Source organism: Colossoma macropomum, unplaced genomic scaffold (assembly GCF_904425465.1).
Source record: "Colossoma macropomum unplaced genomic scaffold, Colossoma_macropomum, whole genome shotgun sequence".
Lineage (NCBI taxonomy): Eukaryota > Metazoa > Chordata > Actinopteri > Characiformes > Serrasalmidae > Colossoma > Colossoma macropomum.
In genome coordinates, this window is record NW_023494821.1 from 103,477 (window position 1) to 129,916 (window position 26,440).

The 26,440-nt window shown below is 38.3% G+C and overlaps 3 protein-coding genes across 7 annotated transcripts in view; 1 reads left to right on the top strand and 2 right to left on the bottom strand.

The window, feature by feature from the left end:
- Positions 1–686: 686 nt before the first annotated feature.
- On the bottom strand, positions 687–5,691 carry LOC118800165 (tetraspanin-16-like). Its single transcript, XM_036560339.1, has 7 exons — positions 5,594–5,691; positions 4,234–4,431; positions 3,629–3,703; positions 3,334–3,441; positions 2,828–2,983; positions 1,551–1,634; positions 687–746 (listed from the first exon to the last, which is right to left on the bottom strand). The coding sequence occupies exons 1-7, from the start codon at positions 5,660–5,662 to the stop codon at positions 687–689; spliced, it is 750 nt and encodes a 249-aa protein (XP_036416232.1). The 5' UTR covers positions 5,663–5,691.
- Positions 5,692–10,080: 4,389 nt separating this feature from the next.
- Positions 10,081–15,623, bottom strand: LOC118800170 (F-box only protein 48). 2 transcript variants are annotated; one of them, XM_036560347.1, is made up of 4 exons: positions 15,525–15,610; positions 15,084–15,157; positions 12,272–12,590; positions 10,081–10,892 (listed from the first exon to the last, which is right to left on the bottom strand). In XM_036560347.1, exons 3-4 carry the CDS (start codon positions 12,560–12,562, stop codon positions 10,731–10,733), a joined length of 453 nt encoding a protein of 150 aa, XP_036416240.1. In that variant the 5' UTR covers positions 12,563–12,590; positions 15,084–15,157; positions 15,525–15,610; the 3' UTR covers positions 10,081–10,730. The 2 variants fall into 2 exon arrangements, with proteins under 2 accessions (XP_036416240.1, XP_036416239.1); XM_036560346.1 differs by lacking the exon at positions 15,084–15,157 and having other exon boundaries at positions 10,152–10,892; positions 15,525–15,623.
- Positions 15,103–26,440, top strand: part of aplf (aprataxin and PNKP like factor) — a 39,189-nt gene continuing 27,851 nt past the window's right edge. For 2 of the 4 annotated variants that reach the window (XM_036560342.1, XM_036560345.1), the window contains exons 1-4: positions 15,871–15,954; positions 16,306–16,399; positions 20,556–20,627; positions 23,455–23,615. In XM_036560342.1, the coding sequence (XP_036416235.1) occupies positions 16,307–16,399; positions 20,556–20,627; positions 23,455–23,615 (326 nt within the window). In that variant the 5' untranslated portion in view covers positions 15,871–15,954; position 16,306. Of the gene's footprint in view, positions 15,178–15,870; positions 15,955–16,305; positions 16,400–20,555; positions 20,628–23,454; positions 23,616–26,440 lie in introns of those variants that run through there. The other 2 variants (XM_036560343.1, XM_036560344.1) reach the window with 2 other exon arrangements.

Sequence of the window (26,440 nt, forward strand, 5' to 3'; positions counted from 1 at the left end):
GCTCCTTCACTCCAGAGAACACAGTTCCACTGCTCCACAGTCCACTGGTGTGGAGCTTTATACCCCTGCAGCTGCCTGTTTGTCATTGGGCATGGTGACCTCATGTCCAGCTGTTACAGAGGATCGTATTCCGTTGATTAATGCTTTTCTATGGAGATTATACAAGCTGCGCAATTGAATGCTTGTGTCAGGAATGGGAGCACCCTAAAGTAGCTGAATTCACTAATTAATTTTGGACGTTACATGTGGAGTAATTATCAAGATCTTCATGAGGTGACGTAGGTGTGTTACAATAGGGACAGTCTTTTTGAGTTGATGGAAGTTAGAAGCAACAAAATATTATTCCAATTATACTTTAATCAGTGAGTATTTTGCCAAACAAAAATTAGGAAAATTAGGAAATGCATGTATATTATAAAACTAAATTACACTTATATATTTGTACATTTATTGCTAAAATTACAGTATTTACAGTAGTTGTAGTGACAAGGCATTGATTTCACAGACACTCCCAGTTTTATATATGTACTTTATAAAGGGAGCAGGAGTAACTGAACTGATCTCATGAAAAAGTGTCCACAACTCATTTTTAATAAAAAAAAACTAAACTAGTTTTTCTATGCTGAAGAGTTTTATTAATGAGTGGTTGTTGTAAGGTTGTGAATGGTGTGTGTAGGGTTTGTGCCTCAGCAAAGAACAACTCCAAGTCTCACAAACAGCACCACGGAAATGATCATGGAGGCCAACTGCAAATCAGAACCATGAATCATTCAACAATGAATTATTCAGATAGATAGATAGATAGATAGATAGATAGATAGATAGATCGATCTTTATTTTCATTGTTTAAACACAATTAAAAACCACCTAGCAGCTCTAGTATTGACAGCAAGGACGTAAATAAAAAAGAAAATAAAGATAAATAAGACATAAAGATGAACACCATGAGATAGTATATACAGACATACTAGTGCAAAATGAAATGATATATAGTGCAAGATGAAAAATATCTCAGTCTTGGTCTCAGACTTAAACGTGGTATCTACAGTGACTACCGTTGTACCTGTAAGACTATTGTGGCACCACCGTAGGATGTGAGTAGCAATGTTTAAAACATAGTGATGGTTAAATTTTTCATTATGGTCAGAATTCCTTTCACCATTTCCAAACCTCAAGGAAGCACAATAACAGATATCACCAATGCAGAGAAGCTGCATTATGAAGAAGATGAACTAAACCTTCTTCTAATGGAACATCAATAAATTTACTGAAAACAAGATATTTTTACTACTTGTTAATGTATTAAAGTTATATAGTATATTTACAAGCTAAAGCATACAAACTGCCAAGACGCATAGCTGTAAATCACTTTGTACAGGATTATAGAACAGATTCAAATGAATACATCTTCATAGTAATATGGACAGATTCAAATGAATACATCTTCATAGTAATATGGACCATTATGTGAATCACATGAACAAACAAACAAACATGTAAATAAATTAAAGTAAGAGAGTAAATTTGTGTGTGCTGAGCTGGGTTCATACCTGCATGATGCACACAGTGGCTGCGATGGCGCTGATGATCACGCTCTTATCCTTAATGACCTCAATCAGCTTCACCATGCAGCTCTGAGAAGGAGAAACAGAGTTTAAGGGTGTTTTCACATACAGTTCTTTTTAAATGACTCCACCTGAGTTTTGTTAAAGTGAACCTGGAAGGGAACCAACTGCTAATGGCCTCAGTTCTTTTTGTGTTCACAATGTAGGTGAGCTATAAAGAGGACTCTGGGCCACTTCTTGTTCAGACCATCTCATGGTGTGCGCAGTGGGCAGTGTTCTCTGATAAATCTAACCACCAGACCTACCAGCTGTTCTCCTATTGGCCACGCTGAAATGATTGGCCTAAGTGCACTGTGCAAAATTGGAATAAATTATCCTGAGTAGAACCTTATAAATGATCCCTGGTGGTCAGTTTTTACCCGCTGAAGTGCTGGAACACGGTGGCTATATGCGTACGATAAGCCTCGAGGTCTTCATCATAAAGCAAAGCAAAAGCAGACTGAGGGCGTTTTGTTTTTACAGGGCACAAAACAATCGAACTACAAAACAAACTTCAAACGAACTGTTTGTTTTTGGGGCTGTTTCGAGGGGTTTGAGTTAATTTGGCGTGTTCACATACGTACAGGAAACCATGACTTTAGACAATGAAACAGCCCAAGTGATCTTTCTAAAAAGACAGAGAAAGCTGTCTTAAAAGTTCTAATAAAATTAATATCCAGAAAGAAGTTCACAGAAAATGAATTTCTGGACTGAAATGCTGACAAATTTAATATTCAGAAAGAAATTCTAATAAAATCGGAATGAAGTTCTCATGAAAAGAATATTCAGAATGATTTTCTAATACAATTAATATCCAGAACGAAGTTGTAATAAATTTTATAATCAGAATGAAGTTCTTTTTTAAATTAACATCCAGGATGATGTTCTAATAAAATAAATATCCAGAATAAAGTTCTAATGAAATTAATGTCCAGAATGTCTTGTACTAGAAAACACTCAAAGCAGATACTGTGACAAAAATTATTGCAAATAGATCATTACAATATATTATTAATCATTTAAAAAAAACTTCATGTTCTTAAAATATTTACAGTATTGAACGAAACAAAATACATCTAGATGTCTAGTTTATGAAACCTATATTACCTACAATATCCACATTGTATAAGTTATTATTGCAGTTATACAATGACAAATGATTCCAAACTTTTGAATGAATAAAATAAAACTAGATATGAAATCTCTCTCTCCAAAATTAGTACCTGCTGATGGACCAGGCTGGGTGTAGTGTCTAATCCATCACATTCTGGTGACTTCATATCCACGCAGCAGGTCTTTGGGTACAGGAGCCCAGTGTTGGTGCCGAATATGGAGCTCTTGAAGTCGTTGATGGAGCTCTCAAATCCACAACACTTATACTGCAACACCAGCACACACAAAAATGGAAATCATCGCATTATAACTCACAACAAAACTATCGCTTAAGTACACTCTTAAAAAGACGGTTCTTCAAGGTTTCCTTAGTAAAGGGAATGGTTCTATTCAGAACCATAAGTTCTTGGTGTGGTGAAATGGTTCTTCAGATTGATGGAGCATGTGTTCTATATGGTTCTATATAGAATCTTTTTGAAGATGGTTCTATATAGCACCAAAAAATGTTCTGCTGCTGTTACGATGTCAAGCTTTTAGGTGCCACATCAAACCACTGTGCCAAAACCATTGTTTTAGAACTCATACTAAAGTGCTAAAGTCGACGGGCAGGTCTTACTTCGATCATGATGCTGTTCCAGGCTCTAGAGATGGGGTCAGTGGCTGCAGGCCCCATATACGCCGTCATCAGTGACTCCTTACTGGCCTCTCGAATCATAGAGGTCACCTGGAAGCAGGATGAACTTAACAGCAGCACTAATGTAGGTCTTGCCTTACACTCAAAGTGTACATTGTGAAGAGTAGGTGTGTAGAGTTTGCCACTCTGTTTGGAAAAATTAATGCAGTGTTGTGATTCTGTTATGTGGTCCTACAGTTGTTTGAGTAGTGAAAAAGTCATGATGGGATTTGCTCACCACATCTTTGTAAAGTATGACCACAGTGGTGCCCACAATCTGCCCAATGAACATCATGGACACAATGAAGAAGTACTGCAGAGAGAAGAGAGTGATGTGAAAAGTGGATGAACAGCCAAACTGATGTATTGATTAATGAATGAATTAATAATGATTTTAGATGAATAACACTGGATGGATTTGAAAAATTAGTTGGTCAATGAATGAATTAATGAATGAAGGAATGAATTATTTTGGATGAATCAAATTTAATGGTGTAGAAAAATGAATAAATGAACAGATGAAAGGATGAATCAGATATTCTGGGTAAGCTAAATGTACTGTTCTGATCAGATATGATTTACATAAATAAAATCTCTGTGAATTAAATGAATGAATGAATGAATGAAGTGGTTAATTAATTAATTATACATTAGAGATGTGATTTGGTTAAATAAATGTAAGAGTTCTGATAATCAGTAAATAAATTCATGAATAAATTACGTGACTGGATGTGACTTTGGATGAATAAAGTTTGAGTGTTTTGATAAATTAGTTGGTGAACGAATTAATAAATGGATACATGGATAAAGGCATGCATGAATGAATGAATGTCTCTCTCTCACTAGTAAGATGAGCCAGCGGTTTTGGGTCCATGCTCCGCTACAGCCGATCAAGCCGAGCAGACACAGAGCTCCACCTACTCCCATGCAGATGTAGCTGCTGGTCAGCAGCTGACTGGAAAACGAGCCCATCACCTCGATGAAGGATGCAGCACCATATTTGATCCAGATCCCCAGGCAGAACAGGACTAATCCGCTGATCTAGACCAGGACAGCAAAGCATACCCTGTTTATCAGCCTCCTGTCACTTTCTACATCACTCTAGCATGCTGGCTGTTCTGCTCTGCTTTTTTACTCAAAAGCTCAGAAGGCAGATTAAATCTGTCATCTTGGATGGTGAATAAAATGGCTATATTTGTACATATCATGACCCCCAGGGACCCAGACTATCTTCTACTTCTTTTTATTTTTGAAATAAAAAACACAAAATGCAAAATTTATGGTCCATAAATAAATGTATTTGTATACTGTATCTATGAGAGAATATCAAAAGCTCTAAAATAATAAAAATAATTAGCATATATTAATACTGCAGTGTTCCTGCTCTTCAAAACCAGTTGCATTGCAATGAGCATTTTTAAAAAAATGCATCTTATGTGAAAACTATTGGAAAACAAAGTCTCAGCCATCAGGTAACATTCATAACCATTGTGTGTAAAAGCTTTCTCTGATCTGGCTTTTAGCGGCATTAAATATTTTGAACGTCTGGTTCCTATTGCCCATTTTGCAAACCATTAAGTTTCTCTGGAGCTGATTATTTCACAGTAAAACACTCTGAATGACTTTGGCAGTGTATTAATAATATAATTATGCAGAACGTGTCCACTTTAAATAATCTGGTATGAGTTGGGTGGATTAAAACTGAAGCATCTACACTTCTAATCTTAACATTTCCCTTTGAGAACTGATCCTCATCTGAAAATATTGATTTTTTTTAACTAATAATCAGTACATTGTATCAAATATGTATTCAATGCTGAAACAACATGATTGTTGTACGTAACTATGTAGGAAAACTGTGTAGGAACCACTTTTCCTGATGCCTTTTCCCTGCACTCCTCTTAAAGACAGATGGTGCAGGAGTGAGACAGAGTGAACGCTCTGCTGCAATGGCAGATCAATGGCAGATAACACTAATGCAAAGGTTTTCAAATACACTTTCTGATGTCCACATTTACTGGTGTTCACTGTTGAAATCACAACCATCTTTTTCATTTCTATTTGTATAGTATGACTTTTAGAATGACTGGCATTGGGATTCTAGCTTTGGAATAACTAAAAGAAAATTAGTGGTGATCAGACATTCTTAATGGGAACCACTTGTGCATGTCATCAGCAAGATGGCCAACATGACTTTACTTACCAGTATTACACCACTGAGGAGTATCATCAGGTACCTCAGAAACAAGTACCCGAAATTCAGACGCACCATGCTTTGTGGCTGTGGTCAGCAGACTGATGGAGAATGAGTCTTATTCTGAACAGAGAAAGTCAGTCAGTGTTACTGATGCTGAGGTAAGGATGTGTACAGCTCATTTTATTTATAGCAATTACCTTCTTTCAGCTAGTTATCTAGGCTTGTACTGCTAATTCATTTGCTTAAATAAAAATGAAATGGCGGTGTTAGATATGCTCGTGGTCCTCTAGCTGAAATGACTAGCATGTGAACAGAAGGGAGGAGTAAGTTATATTTACTCAGTTCATTGTAGTTCAGTATAGGTTGACACTTTGATAGCATGGTACTGAAGGGATGTAGATTATCTCCCATAATCAAATCTAAATCTTTTTATAGAATAGGACTACTGAAAGGGACCATTCGGAAACCTTCAGGCCTCGAGCCTGAATCAGAGCAACTTCTGCTGACATCATTAAGATGCGCACAATGGACACTGTCTTTGTTGACTGAATCTCACCAATGACACTGTGTTTAGTTTAGTTTCTGAGTCAACCCAAACCTGCATTATAATAGGTTTATTACATAGCAACTGTATATGAAGACAGTCTATCGTACATGTAATTTGCATAAAGCAGGGGTGTCCAATCTTACCTGCAAAGGGCCGGTGTGGGTGCAGGTTTTTGTGCCAAACAAGAAGAGCCCACCTGATTCCACTCGTTTTATCAGTCAGAGTTTAAACAACTGATCATGTGTGCTCCTGCAATGAAAACCTGCAGGCCAAAACTCTAAAGGGAGAGGCAGAGAGAGAGAGAGAGAGAGAGAGAGAGGGAGAGAGGGAGAGACCGGCCCTTTGAGTGTGAGACTGGACACCCCTGGCGTAAAGCTATAAGTGTTTTGACAAAGTCTGTGTTAGATGGGGAAGACACCTATAGGTGCTCTCACCTCCACCACACTCTCTCTCTCTCTCTCTCCCTCTCTCTCCCTTTAGAGTTTTGGCCTGCTTACTTTCTTTAAGCTTAGTTCAGCCTTTGTGTAAGAAGTTATGTGCGTTTGTGTGAACATGTTAACCTGCTGAGATCATTTTTCTCCATTTTTATCTATCCATTCCTGTAATTCTGAAAAATATTTTTCGTATTAAATTTTACAATCTTCTTTCACTTTTGCTATCCAATGTGTGGTCTTCTCTTTTTAGTTTTGGGATATATTGCATCACAGAAATTATGAATGGGTGTTTTTCATACATTTCTAGTTCCATATATTCTTATTTCAATAACGTGGTGGTAAATCACCCAACAGTACTCAATTACTCCAAATGTTCAGGTTAAATAATACTTTAGTTGTACTCAGGAGTAGCATGAGGAAAGAGGTTCAGCCATTCACTTCAGCCTTTAGTTTCTAAGTCTTTTCTGGTTAAATTTCATTCTTGGTTTCATTCTTGGACTGCTATGCTGTCACTGTGACCATTTTATTTTTTATTTTCGACCAAAAGGATCCCAAAAAGAGAAGAATAACAAATTATACCTGAGGAGTTTTTTGGACCTGTTGCTACTAATAACTTAAGCATCTTTTGTAGCTTCTTTTACATCTCATTGAGTCGCTTTCACTTAAGTAGCAACATTTTCCTGGACGATGGTTTAGTCTAGCTGACCCACCTGTGTCTGTCTGTGAACGGAGGACCCGAACCGGCTGAACTCGCTGAATTTTCCCACCAGCTCTTCAGAACGTGGCGGTTTCTCTGGTCACAACATTCTTTGACGTAATGTTTTATGACGTTTTGTTTACGTTTCACTGCTTAAATGGATTAATTGTGATTAAAAAATAACGTGAAAACACGCAAAAAGAGTGACGCCTCCGTGTTATTTCATGTATCGTTACTTGCAAAACTCAAAAGGAAAGTAGAGCGGACAGATCGCCCCCTGCTGTTTGCAATCAAAACGCAGGTTAACAATGAATTGCACATTAAGAGTTGTACAACACCGAGTAACGCCACCCATATTACTCAGTTATATTCAACAGTGTCAGTGTCCCAAATCCTTAATTCCCTGTAAAAGAGAAAAACCAACGCTACCCCTTAACGGACTACAAAGTCTGTTGCGTGGATGACATCACGTTCGTACGTCCCACGAAGCGGAGCCAGAACCAAGCGCTGGGAATTGTAGTTCAATTATTTTAATGTTCACACTAATGTGGCTCAGCCATTAAATGATTTGCTATTAACTTGCATTCGTAGCTACTGTGCTTTTATGGTCGCACAATGACTCACAGAGGTGCTTTAAGCGATTTTAAATGTGCTTTTTATCATTGTTATCAAAAATATCCCTGTGATGATTGTCGAATCAAAGTGCTTCAAAAACAACCAGCAGGTGGTGTAGGTTTGTACTTGCCCTTTCCGAGGATGTGCCTCATTTTGTAAAAGGTGTCATTCCCAAATAAGGAACTCTGGGCTTTTCTCTATGGAAAATATAAGACTAAAATGCAATTATTATAGCTAAAATCAACACCATTAACATAATAGCAGTGATGATGTTGAGTTTTGCCGTTATAATTACTGACTGCACTGTTATTTTATTTATTTATCTTCTTCTTCTTGAGATATCGACACCATTCCACTCCAGAATGTTCGGTCTGATCAGGATGTTCTGTTTGTATATAGATTTTTGATCAGATGTTGGTTTTCATGCAATCATCATTAAATGACTATTTTTCTTCCCATAGAAATGAATGGGGAGCAAAAGGTATAGGGTGTTGCAAAGTCCATTTGGAACACCCTATATCATAGCAACCATCAGCAACCACCTACCAACCACCTGGAATACCAATTCAACCACTGGAATAGCCCAAACAACCACCTGCGGTATGGTTGCAACCACTTAGCAACATCCTGGCAACCACTTGGGACACCACAGCAACCAGCTAGCATAATATTAGCAACCGTCTGGGATACCATAGCAACCACCTAGCAACACTCTAGCAACAACCACTTAGGACACCATAGCAACCACCTAAAATCATATTAGCAACCATCTGGAATACCATAGTAACCACCTAGCAACACCCTAGCAACCACTTGGAATACCATAGCAACTGCCTAGCTACATTTTAGCAAGCTTAAACTGCGCAATCGCTGCATTTTCTTTCGAAAATGCACTTTTCTAGATGCTTTATTCCTATTTCATGGTATGATTTCTTGTTTTTCCTCTCCATGTTTCACATGACTGGATGTTCAACAGAAATGCTTTCATGCATGAGCACTGGAATTAATCACAAGCTGCATCAAAAACCACATACTCTACTATAGACTATAGACTCTACTATACTATACATATGTACTACTGTGCTAATGAATGTATTCCTGCTGCTGGTGTACTATTTTGACATACTATTTAGACAACAAATAAAGTTGTTAACTAGCATCATCAAAACGAGTAACAGCGGTTGCATTTGTTCCTTAATCTGGAACTCTGTCTTAGCTGAACATGCTTCATGAGACAGGACCCAGGTCTAGTGAATACTGTGTTAGCCTGTGTGTCTTTTCTATAACTCCCTATGATGCATGCACCTCAACAAGAAGGCCAATATTGTTCAAGGCTACGTCTGTTATTCTCTTTCACAGCTAATGAACAGCCTGAAGGCCTCACAGACGGTCATTTCTGTCATGAAACATGAAAATTCTGCATAAATGAATAGTTAAGATGTAAACAAAGATGTTCAGGGGTTTGATGTGAAATGCAGCATTCTAAAAAACTTACTAAGTCACAATTGTTCACAGCAGGTGATGAGAAGCAGGCGTCCCCAGATTTCAATGCCTCTAAAAGCTTCCTCATAGCAAACTATATAATGAAATGGTTAGAAACACCCTGCCTGAAGTCTGAAACATTACTTTACAATAGTTTTGAGAAAAAGTGATGGCCTACAATGTATATTTTAAAATGCATTTATCGTGGAGAGGTATATGCAGGGCACTGCGAGGTAAAATGGTCCCCAAAGCCAATTTTTGTTTTTTCAGATTTACCACTATTTTACCATTATCAACATTACATATGAAAACTTAGAAGACACATTTAGGGTCACTGGTCATTCTGGACAGTAAATAAAATGGCTATATTTTTGATGTAGATGTCACAACCCCTGGTTCCTATCACCACCACTCTAAAGATATCTGAGTATGTAAGTTCCAACCACTTCATCAAACCACTCTTTACACCTCAGCAAAGGAATTATGCAGAAATTCTGCATAAATGGTGGAATTCCCCTTTCAAGACACAGTACATGGATTGCGCTGGTGGTTCCTTATAGCCATTACACTGAGCACAACATCTACATAGAGTACAACTCTTTTGCTTTAGTAAAAGTAGAAGTAACTTTTGCTCTGTTAATAGTGAAAAGTAAGGACAATAAGAAAATAATCATGTGTAATTACAGTGTTGTAATAAAACACATCTGTGTATTCAGCATTTCAACTCGTATGTTTTATTACAGTGTTTCATGTAGTAACCAATAAGGGTACTAAGAGTTGAAACACTGATTTCATGAAAAAAATAAGGCGGCTGTTCAAATGAAATTGAACATAAATTAACATACAGGTCATATATTTTTAAATAACGTGTTTTAAAGAATAATGTCAGAATAAAAGTCTTTATATTCCAGGATTTAAATTAACAGCACACAAACATTCACTTTTTAAGCCTCAAGTATAGATTTAAAATCAAACACTTAAAAATGCTATTTTCTTAATTGGAGAAACAAAATCTAAAATGGTACTGTCCTTATTCCATTTGTAAAAGTATGATTTACAATTACATTACTATTTTCTGACAATGCGTCAATTAGTCATTGTCCGACTAAAGGCCTCATGTCATTGTCCTTATAGAAATAACAATAAATTAACTGGGCCCTATATTGGTGAACAACATAGCTGACACCAACATACATCAGTTGTGACATTCATCAAGCATGGTTGAACACTGATTACAAAAATGTTCTTAACAATGTCAAAATGTCATTACATTAAATGAATGACCAAGTGTTTCAGGCGTAATTGCTCTCAGGAGGGAGTCCTGACAGTATTTCAGTCTTTTACCCTCACCCTAAAAGTCTCTTGTGTCTATCGCTCCAGCTCAGCCTCCAGGATCTCCCCCCATGTCTCCACGTCTAGAGGACACATGCTGTTTGGTGGAAGATCCTCAGCACAGCAGATATTGCTATAGCGGCCCTTTAACCATCTTTTCTTCACGCAGCCCTTCTGGTAGTTCCGCACCAGAGTCACCTGGGAGAAAGTCAAAAAAACTCATGAACTCCAGCTAAGAACATTAAAGGAATTGCTCACTGGAAAATAAACAAATCACATGTCATCTTATCCCAAATGTAGTGATCAGCCAAGACATACTTGGTGTTTGCTTCTTTAGTTTTGCACTGGAGCTACGAGGCCAATGTAGCTAAGAAGTAACAGACGTCTGTGTCACTCAGTATCTTGTTTTAGACTTATGTTAGTTTATTACATTAAGCTTAAAATCATATTTGATTTGATTTTCAGTGTATACTGTACCAATCCAGCCATTTTCATATTTAGTCTTGAAAGTGAATTCCACCAATTTTTTTAAAATGTCTGTATGATTAAATGATTGAGGTGTAAACAAAGTCATTCAGAGTGGTCTGTTGTGAGATGCTTTGTTCTAGAGAAACTTAAGAGTCAGGATTGTTCCAAGTGGTAGTGATAGGAACCAGACGTCTCAAGAGATTAATGCCTCTAAAAGCTCCTTCACAGAAAGTCAGTGCATGAAATGCTTATGAATAAATTGCCTGATGATGAAACATTACTTTGTAATAGTTTTGAGATGACAGTGTGGCCTAAAATGTATTTTTAAAATAATGTACATTAATTGCAGAGAGACACATGCAAGGCGTGGTACATCAATACAGAGTAATTTCCATGCCAGCGTCTTTACCAGCAGAGGATTCACACTAAATGTTGATGCGTGTTGATTAGCCAGGTTCAATAAAATGAGATAAGCAGCATTCTAACGCTGAACATGCTGAACCTCTTACCTCGTTGACCTGGTTTATAGACACATGCTAATCCAACATTTCTTTTGTTATCAAGGCTATTAATAAAGAGTCTTCTGTAAAGGCTTTACACTAGAACATTGTTGGAACATTGCTGTGAGGATTTGATTTCATTCAATCACAAGAGCATGAGTGAGGTCAGGTGCTGATGTTGGATGATCAGTTCTGGATTGCTCCAACTCATCCCAAAGGTATTGTATGGAGCTCCATCACTCCAGAGATGCAGTTCTACTGCTCCACAGCCCAACTCTGGGGGGCTTTATACCCCTCTAGCCAAAGCTTGGCACTGGACATGGTGACCTACGGTGATGAGTGCACCTTAAAGTAGCTAATTTCACTAACAAGAAGGAGTGTCTGGATACTTTTGGACATATGGTGTACTTCTATTCAAGTTGTTTATTTTAGTTAGTAACAGTAAGTAACTACACTTTTAATTGAGTTTGGGTTTAGGCCACTCTGTCCACCTCTGATTGATAAAACTCTGACTGTAAATGGTATTTTGACAGAGGAATTGTTTTTAGCCAGCCAGAATGCTCCTTAGAGTACAGCACCTCACTGCACAAATCTCTCGGAGTGACCAACCTTCCAAGAAAGTCCGTCTTGTCTGTCCCCGTCCACCTCTCTGCGACACACAGCCAGTACGCTCAGACAGTGGCTCCTCCAGAGGTGGTCACTGCCCTCGATAATGTTGTTCCATTGCTTGCAGGTAAGTGAGGCGTGGCACAGGCTCCTCAGGTCCAGCTCGCTGAAGATTCGCACGCTCATCTCTGTGGGCAGCGTCTCTGTGAAGTTCTGCTGGGAGATCAGGATGGGGCTTCTTTTACAGAAAGCCCAGGCGTCGCTGTTCCTTCTAGAGACATGCTCTCTCAGCATCCCTCAGCTCTCCAGTTCTGTACTGCCTCTGTTTCAATAAACAAGCAGATATGATGTAAAGCATCACCAGTGATAACAAAAACATGGTGTCTGTCAATATTAATTATTTCTCACTCGGATCTCATTGAGTGAAGAAATTCTGCAGATTCTGAATTTGACTGAAAGTTACTGTGGTGTATAGTCTTTTTTGCAGAATGAAACCATTTTTTACATTTTTGTCATTTCTAAACAATAAAAAAGGGGTGCAGAAGGAATGCAGATGTGCAGGCTCAAAGCTGTCGACACAGAATGTAAATTGAATGTAAATGTAATTCACAGTATGAACTCACTATGTAATGAAAATTGCTGTAACGTAATCACATTTGAATTTAGCAAAACAAAAGTAATGCACAAAGTGTTAACACAAACCCTATCATGTTCAGAAACATGCTAGAAAGATAGCAGTTGCAAAAGGTAATGGAGCACATGCACATAGAGGAATTCCATACATTGTTTAAATATTCTGCATAATTTAATGAGTAAGATGTAAACAAAGTCATTCAGAGTGGTTTGCTGTAAAATGGCTCATTGTAGAGAAACTTACTGACTTAAAACTTAGGATTTCTTTACAATACGTAAAGTTGATAATGCTAAAATAGTGGTAAAACATACATGTATCTCTCTACCATACAGTAAATGGAGTATAAAATGCCAAAACCATATATCAAAACAATCTCTCAGGCATCAAGCAGCATATTCATAACCATGTCATGTCACAACCTGGAGCTTTTAGAGGCATTAAACTCTTCAGACATCTGGTTCCCAAAACCTCCACTGTGAACAATTCTGACTCATTATTTCTGTAGATCAGAGCATTTCACATCAAACCACTCTGAATGACTTTGTTTACAGCTCAATCAATTAATTAGGCAGAAATTTAAAATTATAGAACCTACAATCTTCAAAAGAAACACCATCAGTGCTTGTTTTATTTACTATTTTAAAATCAGCTTATTTGATGAACTCCAAAGAGGATCTTTAGGTTCTTTACAAACACTGAAGTTCCTGCTAAAGCCTGAGTAGGCTGATAAAACAATGTGATGATCAGTTACAAATCTCACTGTTACTGATCTCTGCTAAAGCCTGAGTAGACTAATATATCAACGTGATGATCAGTTATTAATCTGTGTTACTGAGCTCTGAAAAAACCTGAATAGACTGATAAATCAATGTTATCAGTTATTAATCTCAGTGTTACTGAGCTCTGATAAAACCTGAATAGACTGATAAATCAGTGTGATGATCCGTTATTAATCTCAGTGTTACTGAGCTCTGCTAAAGCCTGAGTAGACTGATAAATCAATGTGATGATCAGTTATTAATCTCAGTGTTACTGAGCTCTGCTAAAGCCTGAGTGGACTGATAAATCAATGTGATGATCAGTTATTAATCTCAGTGTTACTGAGCTCCGCTAAAGCCTGAGTAGACTGATAAATCAATGTGATGATCAGTTAACTGAAATGCAGCTACAACAGTGAAATGCAACGCACACATGAGATTGCATTTGAACAGTAACACGCAGGAAATTAAAAGTAAAAGATCCATTACATTGATTTAACGTTGTTTTCAGTACTGCACAGAACAATATATTCATGCTTTTTTACATTTACAGGCAGACTGTATTCAGTTCTGGCATGAGATTCAGCATTTCTTTTTTTTTTTTCAGTAAAGAGGTAAAGCGGGGCTAACTCAATGTAACAGAGGGTTTGGTTTTCCTTTTGGCACGTATTCGGCACCTCACTGTGGAGAATAAATGTCCTGAGTGCATTACATTTCCTACGGAGCTCCGCTGGTGACATCCTGTATAAATAAAAATAATGCGTGGCCACGCCTTATTAATGCTTGGGAACGAGATCCTAATGCGTGGCCACGACTTAGTAAGGCGTGGGAATGAGATGATTAAGTCGTGGCCACGACTTAGTAAAGGCGTGGGAACGAGATCACGGCTTACTAAGTCGTGGCCACGGATTAGGATCTCGTTCCCACGCTTTACTAAGTCGTAGCCACGCATTATTTTTATTTATACAGGATGTCACCAGTGGGGCTCCGTACATTTGACGTTTTTCCTCTGAAGTGATTGCTTTCCATTTTGACACGAATTACTCCCCACACGGGCGGCACGGTGGTTCAGTGGGTAGCGCTGACGCCTCACAGCAAGAAGGGCCTGGGTTCGATTCCCGGCCGGGCGACCAGGGTCATTTCTGTGTGGACTTTGCATGTTCTCCCCGTGTCTGCGTGGGTTTCCTCCCGCAGTCAGGCTGATTGGAGATGCTAAAATTGCCCCTAAGTGTGAATGTGTCTGTCTGTCTGCCCTGCGATGGACTGGCGACCTATCCAGGGTGTATCCTGCCTTCCGCCCAATGACTGCTGGGATAGGCTCCAGCACCCCACCGCGACCCAGACGGATAAGCGATTTAGATGATGTATGTACCCCCCACACCACCTCTGTCTATGAGCTGAACTGCAGTGCAAGTCCACTTACTTTCGGTTTCAGTGCTTCAGTTAGTGCTGAGGTGTCTTTACACTTTCACTGTTGTATGTTTCCATCAGCTGTATCTACACAGCAGAAAGAGCAGGTATGCCAAAAACATGCTTTCTTCATCACGGATTACGGGTGCATTTTAAAGAAAACTAGAGGAAATGATCGGTAATAACGTCCCTTACAACGAGGTTGAAGTTGGTTTCCTGTTCACCAGCTTCTTTTTTTTCAATTTTCCCGTTCCACCTTAAATGGTTCAGAATGTAACTGCTGCACCATTTAAGGTGGAACGGGAAAATTCGAACAAGAAGCTGGCGAATAAGCTACTTAGCTAGCAAACAAGCCAAACAAGCCATGACTTATCTTTATGTAAAGCAGCGCATACGAATCATGTGTCATATAATCGATCAAGTGTGAACAATGATCCAAAATCACAAGCTTTACCCGATTTTCTCCGAGCTCCGCTCCCCTTTCCTCCCTTCCCTCTCTCTCCTGACGGCCGACCGTTTAAATGCCTGCGAGTATTGTTTATTTACAGCGATGGCGTCACTACAACGCCCATCCCCACTGCGCATGCGCGGGTGCTTTGCGTGACTGTGCAAAACAATATTTCCTTACATTCTATTTATTGTTTTTCATTTTCCTAACCCCAATACATTTTAAAAAATTGAAGAAAAAACAATTAATGATTTCTGCGAAAAAAATAAATAAATAAGATTACCCGTCGCTTGTTCAGCGGCCTTGTTTGAAAATTGCATACTGCGCATGCTCCGTATCCCGCTTTTGCACGCGGAAGTTTCTGCGAGGGCGTGCACGATGTGGACGGGGTTTGTTTTGTGGAAGTACATGTAACTTTACCCAAGGGACCCACCAGGTGTGTGGCTCGCATAAGAGTCTTTTTATGCCACTTTAGTTAGCGATAGCTGCCAGTCTCGGAAATGTATCGGCTGCTTGTGTATATTTATACAAAGAGAGCTCAAGAATCCAATAAGCTGTTAAGGCTGCGCGCCACAGCCAGTCATTCCTTAAAGATAAGCTGTACACATAGAGCTGTCCATTAGAGACACAGCCATATATGCTGCATGCTGCTGAACTGCTGAATAGGCCATTGCACAGAACTCTGTTGGAGTTCTGCTGTGTCAGACTGTGAAATCTGGCATTGCGTGAATGTTTAATTAATGTATGCTGGCTGGTGCAGTTGTTAATGCATCCTTTCCATACTCAGAATGCCGGGGTTTGAGTTGGAGCAAGTGGATGGAGGCCAACCCATTGACCTGCCTTACGGAGAGACTGTCATTGGAAGAGGACCATTCCTTGGAGTGAGTCATGACCACAATTTAGAGGATTATCCTGATGTCTTAAAGCCCAACATTTTTTGTTCTGGGGGGCTCGGTGTTTTTGGGAGGCTGAGGGCCGAAACTATATATAAGTAAAAAAGGTAGGCAGGTTTCAAACAGAGTTTTAAAAATGTATTTGATAACATTACACTATGTTTTGTTAGTAAAATATCTCAAAATATAGTTCTTGTCGCTGTTCGATCCCCTGAGCCGACAGTAGGTGACTGAGGTACCCTTGAGCAAGGCACCTAACCCCCAACTGCTCCCTGGGTGCTGCGGATAGGGCTGCCCACCGCTCCGGGCAAGTGTGCTCACTGCCCCTAGTGTGTGTGTTCACTAGTGTGTATGTGGTGTTTCACTACATAGATGGGTAAAATGTGGAGGTCAAATTTCCCCTTTGTGGAACTAATAAGGGTCACTTAATCTTAAAAAGAAAATGAGAATTTAATAAATTTTATACAGAATACAAAATGTTTATTCTTTCATTTGATGGGGGGTAACTTGGGGTAGCTTTCCTAATCAAACCACATCAAATGTTCTTATAGGCCATCTTTAGCCTGTGGGTCATACTTTGGGCAGCCCTGTCGTAAACCATCCCCTATACCAGTGTTTTTCAACCATGGTCATGGAGGCCCACTGTCCTGTACATTTTTAGTGCTTTCCCTGACTTTAACTCAATAATGAGCTGTTAATGAGCTGACTAGTTGGATCAGATGGGTTGAGTGCAGGGAAGTGGGGCTCCAGGACCAGATTTGAGAAACAGTGTCCTATACCCCCTTTTCAGGCCCAGTCATTGCTTGTCAGTTTTTGCCCACGTCCAGCCCAGCAGGTCCCACCTGCTTTGCATTGCACAATTTAATCTTTTCCTCATCTAACACATCTGATTCAGGTCAATAAGGACTTCATGATTAGCAAATGTTGTGATTTAGGACAACTGTGCAGTGCAAGTGGACTGGACAGGGCTGCAGATAGGATCAGAGTCTAGGAGTAGGCATTTGCAACGTCTTTTACTTTCGGTTACCCACAAGAAGCTATTTTTTTTCACTAGTAATTACTGTCTCAGTCCTCAAGATGGCACCATATACATTGCATATTTATACCCTAGCCAGTGGCCACCAAGCCTCCAAAAGGACTTTCACTTTACAGTGTGAGTGTATTGTAAAGCCGTGAACATTTTATATCTTTTCTCCCATTCAGCTCTGGAGATGAAAGCAAAATCATTCAGAGTGGTTTGAGGGGAAATTGTGTATTGTTGAGGGATTTCTTTATAGTGGCGGTAATAGAAACCAGGGGTCACAATGTCTACTATGTGAAACGACAAGTGGACTTACACTTCTGAGATTTTATATGCAATGTTGATGATGGTAAAATAGTGGAAAATCTGAAAATGTATGTTTTATGGGGACTATTTTGCCTTACAACACCCTGCGTGTACCATTGCACTGTGAATTGATTTCGACTTGATTTTCAGCTTACGTGGTGCAGACTGTAACTGCTGCACCATGTTTAAGGCCAGAACCTGATCTCAAAACTATTGTAAAACAATGCCTCAGTGTTTTCATAGCCGTTTTGTGTTGCAACTTTCTGTGAGGTAGCTGCTCAAAGTGTTGTCCATGGACCAGAAAGTTACCCCAACCTCATCTCCACACCAAACAAACATATATTTACATTATGTACAACTTAAATTCTGTGTTTTCTTTCGAAACTGTATATCAAAGTTTTGTACTGTCAAGATTTAGCGTAATGTTCTAAAATACATGTTTAAATGCTCAATTTGAACAATATATCTTATTTATATTTCGTTTTGTCTTTTTGACCCTCCGCCTAACACAAATAATGCACATTGGCCCCCCAAGAAAAAAAGTTTAGACACCCTAGTTTTAGAGGCATTAATATCTGCTGTGAAAAATTGTGAGTTTCTCTAGAACAGAGCATTTCATGTCAAACCATTCTAACTGACTTTTTTAATAACTCATTGATTGTAACTTAATGATTGAAAATGATAAATTTTGCCAAAAATTTGGTGGAATTTTCTTTTAATTTCTAAAATATCCTAAAACTCACTTCAGTTTGAATTAGAGGCTACCAGAAACTGTGTGTATAAAACTTTTTGCTCACAGATGCTAACTTGTAGCTGTAGCTGGTTGTCTAACTTCATAACACTCCATAAAAACTCAATGTTTTGGTGAGCATTTTATCCTAAACTGATTAATGCAGTTATTAGGTTTATAAAGTATGCCTGACTTGTAGCTCATTGGCCATTTTATTAGCAACACCTATTATAAAGGTGCACCTTCAGGTTTACTGTAGCTCATCTGTAAATGTTCTCAGTGTATGAGCAATGTTGCTGTGCCTGATAAACTGTCTGTGCCACTCACACTGACATGACATTCATGTAGTGATGTAGTCAACACTGCTAGATCAGCGTCTGAGTCAAGACCGGGACACATTGAGTAAGACCAAGACTTTTAGTAGACACGTCCGAGTCAAGACTGAGACCAGGAGTGACTGAGAAGACAAAGACTGGATTAAGATTTTTTTTCTAAATATAATATATACAGTTAATTGTACATTCACTATTATTTAATTAAATATGAAATGTAAAAATATGTAGTGAAACGTTATTAATTATTAATATAGTTTTATTCAAACTTTGCATTGTAACTAAAAGTGCTGAGGTTGTTCTGTCTTTTATTCTCTAAGATGTGTTTAGAATCACCATCTAAAGTCAAGTGCAAGCATAACCAAAACTAAATGAAGCTTTAAAACCCAAAAATGTACCCTGTCACTTGGAGACTAAACATACTGAATATGTACCTAAAGCAGCTGAACTGAGCCAGAGCTCCTTGGCTTTCCTCTCATCAGCCTGAAGTCCAGCACTCGGTAGCTGCCAAACATCAGACTTCTCATTAGGCAGGTCAGAAAAAAAATGCTCTTGTTGCTTGAGTCTGTGGAAGCTTTTGTGCTTGTCTAGGCCGTGGGTTACTAAGGTTTGGGAACCACTGAGGAAGAGAAAGGACTGTTTTATTCTGTTTATTCTGGCCTTGTTGATACTCAGTAATACTTCTTGCACATGTCTGATCTTGACTACAATGTCTTTAAGAGTCAATCTTACTGCAAGATTGATACAAGACAGAGTCCAAATGGTGTTGAGACCGACATTGTACTACAACACTACATACATGTGCTGTGAATGGTCCATCATCCAAATATGGGTCAGTTGTGGTCCTGTGGTGGTTGTTTTCTATTGGTGATTGGGATAGAGGGGGAGCTGATAAATTGTACAGAAATAGATGGGCTACGGTCAGTAACTGTAAACCTACAAAGTGCACCTACACTACTGTGCAAAATACAAAGGCCACCCTTCCAGTCAAAATGGACATTAAGTTATTCATTTTTCAGCATCAGGAAAAAAGCGGAAGCAAAATGTTTAACAGAACATTACACAGAAACCTGAACAGGTACATCGTTGCTGTCCAAAGGAAACCATGTATCTCTGTTTTTGTCGATTTTTAGTTTTCTGCATCATTTCAACACAACAGCTGTCCTTCGTATTATGTATAAATTTCATGATGCATGGACCGATAGAAATGCTCTAAAATCACTTGGAATAAAATCTCTTTACAGTGACTTACATTAAAAGGTAAGAGTGGTAACGTAACAGTGTTTTTGCCCTCTCTATTGCCCAGCTTCTGTTCTTTTCAGGAGACCCACTTTCAGTTTTTCAAAGAAATCTACAGGGATATTTTTAACACCTCTAAAGTTCAGTCTTGAAGGTTGGTTGTATTTTCTCCTTATTGCGATCCAAATAATCCCAAACACATGCAGTGATGTTGAGGTCTGGACTCTGGGGTCTGGACTTATTTATTTTCCTTTGACTTTCCCCTTCCCTATGCAAGTGGAATATATCTAATCACAGAGATATCTCTTAAAAATGTGCTTCATGGCTATTTTGACTGGTAATGAAACAGTGAAGGGTGTTGCCTTTCACAGTACAATATATGGTAGATGTTTCTGATAAAATGGCCAATATATGAAGGTACAAGGTAGACATACCCAGTAATCTGACACCTCTGTGTCTTTGCCATGTCTGCACACTGAAATCATCTGACCTGAATCTTCTTCTCTCCCTAACCAGGTGAGTGATAAAAGAGTGTCCAGAAACCATGGTGTTTTGGAGAACGTGGACGGCCAGCTGCGCCTCAAACCTGTATGTGTTGGATGATTCACTTCCAGCTTGCCTTCTTTGGTCGTAAGCTTGTTGTCCAATCTCATTGACGATGATGGTCTTTTGTCATTTTGGAGTGCGCCCATAAGAGCGGCTGCCTTTGATGCGAAGACATCAAAAGTTTTTGATTACAAAGCCTCGCTCTTGCTTACTCTCTCTGCCTCACTCAACTCTCTCTGCCTCACTCATCTCTCTCTCTCCCTCTCTCTCTCTCTCTCTCTCTCTCTCAAAGTTGCCTCCTTCCAGCTCAAAGGTTCCCTATATGTGCTTGCAGTGTTTTTTTTTGAGCATCACTGACTGTGGTGAAAAATAAGGGGATGGTTGAAAGAACTCTTATTTGGCCTGGCTATAGTTTTCACTGGGCAGCAGATGTTCTTTTGGTACACAGTCCAATCAATAGTGCTTTGGCTTGTACACTCTGCAATCAACACCACATTCGAGCTCATGACAGTGAGCATTTAATCATTTTTATGTTTTGATTTATTTGTGTTATGGTTGGCTTGGTGATTTTTTTCATTGCGTCTTGCGTATTATGGCTGTTGCATGAAATAAGACAGTTGTCAAAAGTTAATTATGGCTTGCAACACTACATGCCTAACAGATTGTAGACACCTTTTCATCCAGCATTTCTTTTGAAATCAAGAGTATTAACAGGGAGTTTGTCACCCTTTGCTGCAGTAACAGCCTCTACTCTACTGCAAAGACTTTACACTAGATGATGCTGTGAGGATTTGATTGCAATCAGCCACAAGCGCATTAGTGAGGTCAGGTGCTGATGTTGGATTATTCGTTCTGGGTCACTCCAACTCATCCGAACGCAGTTCCGCTGGTCCACAAACCAAAGCTCTAAGGCTTTGGAGCAGTGGAACTGTGTTCGGATGATGCTTTGCATTGGACATGGTGATCTTAGGCTCATGTATGTCTATTCCAGATTATCACATTCTATTAGCCAGTGCTTTTCTGTGGAGATTATAAAAGCAAAATGTGTGTGTAATGGGAAGGGGTGTCTAAATACTTTTGGAGTTATAGTGGATTTGCTCAGTTTTACAAAACATGTAGAGTATTCACTCGTTTTTACGAAACATACAACCAAAATCTTTCATTACTATCATTTATTAGTATCATTACACCATTCAAAAGGTTGCAATCATTACTTATTATTTCTTATACAGTAATGCTGTGTGTAACATTCATATAAATATTACAAGAATTTGACCAATTTTTTGACATTTTATTCAATAGTCTAATAATTCTGGGAACAAGGAGTGAATGAAATGATTAGTATATTCCGGCTATCTTTATTTTGTGTGCCAAGTTATCTGCCTTGAGATTTGATCTCCACTTTTGTAGTATAATTCTGGATACTCGTCAAATTACAACGCAGTTCTTGATGCCGTACGGCTTTCTCTGATGTTTTAGAATCTGATACAGCTTTGTTCATCATTGTGAACACATCTAAACTTTCTTACATTTTTATGTACAGTTTCCTAATTGTCTTCTAATGGCCTTAAACCTGTACAGGATGAACATATTAGAATCATGTTACATACCTGTTTGCAACCAGTTTGGTTTTATATAACTGAAATCAGTGATTCCAGTGTTTTGAACTATGATTCAAAACTTTTGAGTGGTAGTTTAGGTACTAGACTACTAGAAAGTGCAGATGTATATAGCATATAGTAAGAGGATTACCATTTACCTGTCTGAACAAAGTGGGTAATACACATGCTTGATAGCTATATAAGATTACATAAGACTTGACAATATAGTGCCAGGTCTATGCCTTTGGTGTGCAGTTGAAGAGAGCACATTAAAGCATGAAGTGGGTCTGAAAATTACAGTAAACACAACCATGTTCCAGTCCAACCAATCAGTTTCGTTATTCTATTTTGATAATTCTTTATTCTTTCGGATGAGTTTTCACACTCATGAACGAATGCACCTTTGAAGAAAGATTGATATTAATATAATGGAAACAACATTATATCATAATGTTGTTATTTTGACTGGTGGCACAGGCTGTCAAGTTTTATTGATATCCTTTATTACACTAGATATCAGCTTTGTTGTTTAAGTAAGTTGTAAGCTACTGAGGGCTAGTTGTAACAGTCACTAAAAAGTCTGGTAGGTCTATGCAAAGACGATGAATGACTGTAATTTTATGGTTTAATCTGACAATCCTTCCAGCCTGGATACATAAAAATGGATGCATTAAAATAAATATAATTAGTAAAAATAGAGGCTGCGTCAAATGTGGCAAATTTTATATTAATTTTTGGTCACAAATAGAACAGCAAGTATCAGTATGTTAAAATTGAAATATCTCAATTACAGTTCTGATGAATTTGTGAGTTTGTACCTTAAACTTTTAATAGTGAATATTGAGAAATGTTTGTCTAACTGCTATAAAAATTGCTATGGCAATAGCAGAAATTGCCAGGTACTCGAACATGTTTAACTACATATAAAGTGTTACATTTTACCCCAGGTTAGGTTGCGCCCCACGCAGCACGGCACCACTACGGCTATCACTTTTTAAAGTTAACCATGGTAAAATCTGATCAGAGCCGTCTTGCACTCTTAAAATAAAGGTTCTAGAAAGGATTCTGTGAAGAGCCACCATGGTTTCCTAAATAATCTTTTAATTTAGTGGTTTCAGTTGAGTATTTTAATTAACTATGTATATAAAAGTTATGAAACCCGAGTAATTCTTCTATTGCAACGCTTCAAAGAACTCTTTTTGGCACCTCTGTTTTTAAGAGACAGCTTACAATAGGACCCAGATTTAAGCTTTTTATGTCCTCTGCAGACACACCTGAACCCCTGTTTCATTCAGACGTCTTTGGGAGCACCTTCTGAGCCTCTAGAGAAGGACCAGTGGCACTGCCTAAAGGAGGGGTCCATTTTCTCCCTCCTACCTGGGAAATACATCTTCAGGGTGCGGGTCATAACGGAGGACAGCACACTCAGGTAACTCCCCATCCACAGCGATAAACAAGCAGCCACTGACCTCACTGGAAAGCACAGTTTCACCCAAAGCCAGTATTTACCTCTACAAACGGAGAGACTAAGAAATTAAACATATTACATATTTCATACTACATATTTCCAAAATAGAGAATATTTATTTTCTTTATTTTCTCCATCTTGTCTGGTGAGTCAAAGGAAGCAGGGTCGTTTGGCCATAAAATCTCCAGTAATCATTCAACGACTCTTCAAAGTTTAGGAATCAGTGTTTTATATAATTTAAAAGCAGTTTGATTACAGATACATGTATAAAATCATCCTAATATGATGCTAGTGCTCTGCAGCTTCATATGTTTAAAATATTTTGCAGGAAGCTGTAAAAAATTAAGACATTTATATTTTTAAACAATAGATTTCAGTTAATAAAATAACAGAAGGATATATGACATACAGAGTGAGGCTATAATTAAATTAATATTACAACAAAGTTTTAATAAAATCAATTCTTCAATGAAGTTATTATAAAGATAATGTCTAAAGTGAAGTTATAGTAAAGTTTATATCCAGAAAAAAGTTCTAATAAAATTAATATCTAGAATAAAGTTCTAATAAAATTAATATCTAGAATGAAGTTCTAATGATGTTAACATCAGTCGTAGTTCTAAAAACATTATTATCTAGAATAAAGTTCTAATAAAAGTAATATCCAAAATGAAGTTATAATAATATTCAGAGTGAATTTCTAATAAAATTAATATCCAGAATGAAGTTTTAATAAAGTTGATATCCAGAATGAAGTTTTAATAAAGTTCATATCCAGAATGCCTCATATTTTAAAAATAATGACCAAATCTCAAGGCAGACAACTTGACAAAAAATGACAATAAATAAATAATTACAGAATATTATTTATCAATTAATAACATCATCCCAGAAAACTTAAAATCTTGAATAAAATATTTAGGAATATTCACAATGTCTTGTTTATATTTTAGTCTACATTATGTGTTGTTATTGAAAAAAATGATGAATCCTAATATGAAAAAAACATGTTGCATATTCAGCTTATGACCCCTGTGTTTCATCTCAGCCCTAAAAAAGTCATTCTTATCTAAATCCGTTCTTTCCCAAGTAAATTAAGTTCCTCGGACTTTGTCATCACTTTCTCTTCGCTGTTACTGCAGCGCTCCAGTTATCAACCAGCAGACTGTCCTTTGAATTCTCCTCTTTATTTTTGTGATTTCTTGGTTTGAATGATGTTTCTGACCTGAACCTGAAATAAAACGTGAGGCATCTCAGGCGTAACAGCAGAGCACAAAATGCATCTTCCGCTGAGAACAATCTGACACAGCACGTCAGCCCCCCAGAAACACCCCCTCCCAGGGGCACATCCTACTCTTCCGAAGACCCTGGGCTTCAGTGCGAGTGTGTGGGGCTAAACTGCTGTGTTGTGTTTTGATGACATCACATTTTCCTGTTTGTGCTAGTAGAGTGTTCTGTGTCCCTGTTTTTATCAAATCAGTTGTCCTAAGCAGGAAGCAGTTAATTAATGAATTAGTTAATCAATTCAATTCAGAATTTACAAAACAGTCATGTCAACATTATATGTTTCTAAAAGAAAGAGAAGTGATTCATGTGTGCGTCATTTCAGTGCTGTCTTACATTCAACTGTGGAAATATTTCTGTTTTCGCACATCTCTCACTTTCCTACTCCCAGTAAGGATGAAATACTCGACTCCCCCCGTCATAGGTTTTCAATTCAAGTATGGAAAATTAGACTTTAATTTCCCATCAAGTCTAACCCAGGAGGGATTCCAGTTGCTGTCAGTGTTGTACATTATCTTAACTGGTTCCATATGCTTTGCTCTGAGTACATGATCTGACAATGTGTGCCGTTTGGTAAAGTGAAACAGATCCCATGACCAGATCCATCTGTTCTCGCATTTTCTCACTCATGGGAGACCTTGTAACCCGATTGTTGTTCTTTTTGTTTTCGTTTCCCACATCTCATGTCCTGAAATTACGCTGTCTTTGCGCGACTGTCTGGTCCGGTTCCTTTAACCCTTGATATAGCCTGCACAGATGGAGAGCACTAAATGATGCTAATTGGTGCAGCTGTGCTTTCATGACTAACTGATCCAAGATGTGCTGATTTGCACCCATTTCAAAGTCATTGCTTTTTTAAACGAAATATAAGAATTAAACGGCTACCTGGGTAAGGGTAATATTCAAATACTAATATTAGAAAAAAAACTCTGTAATTACTGTACTGTTATATGTACTGTAATATTCAGCTTCTGCCCCCCTGTATTTCATTTGCAAGAAAGGGTTCTGTTATTGTTACGATGTCAGGCTTGTTACAATATAAAAACCCTTTTTGGTGCTATATAGAACCCTTTTCAAAAGGGTGTTATATTAACCAATAATGTCACGTTTCACCATCCCCTCCCAACTCCCCCACCTTGAACACTCACTTCTCAGAGATTCTGTCTGACAATTTTACTCAGAAAATCAGTAAAAAAAAACAACAGCGCATGTCAAGGTCAGAGATATTTTAGACGGTAAGCGAAACTTTGACAAGGGCCAAATCGTTAGGGCCAGACGACGGGGTCAGAGCATCTCCAAAATGGCTAGACTTGTGGGGTGCTCCCGGTCAGGAGTGGTGAGTACCTGTCAGCAGTGGTTTGAGGAAGGACAAACCACAAACCAGCAGTAACGTGTTTGTTGTCCAAGGCTTACTGATGTGTGAGGTATCCTGTCTGGTCTGGACCGACAGAGGTCACCAAATTTTTGATGATGGTTACGGGAGGAATGTGTCACCACACGCA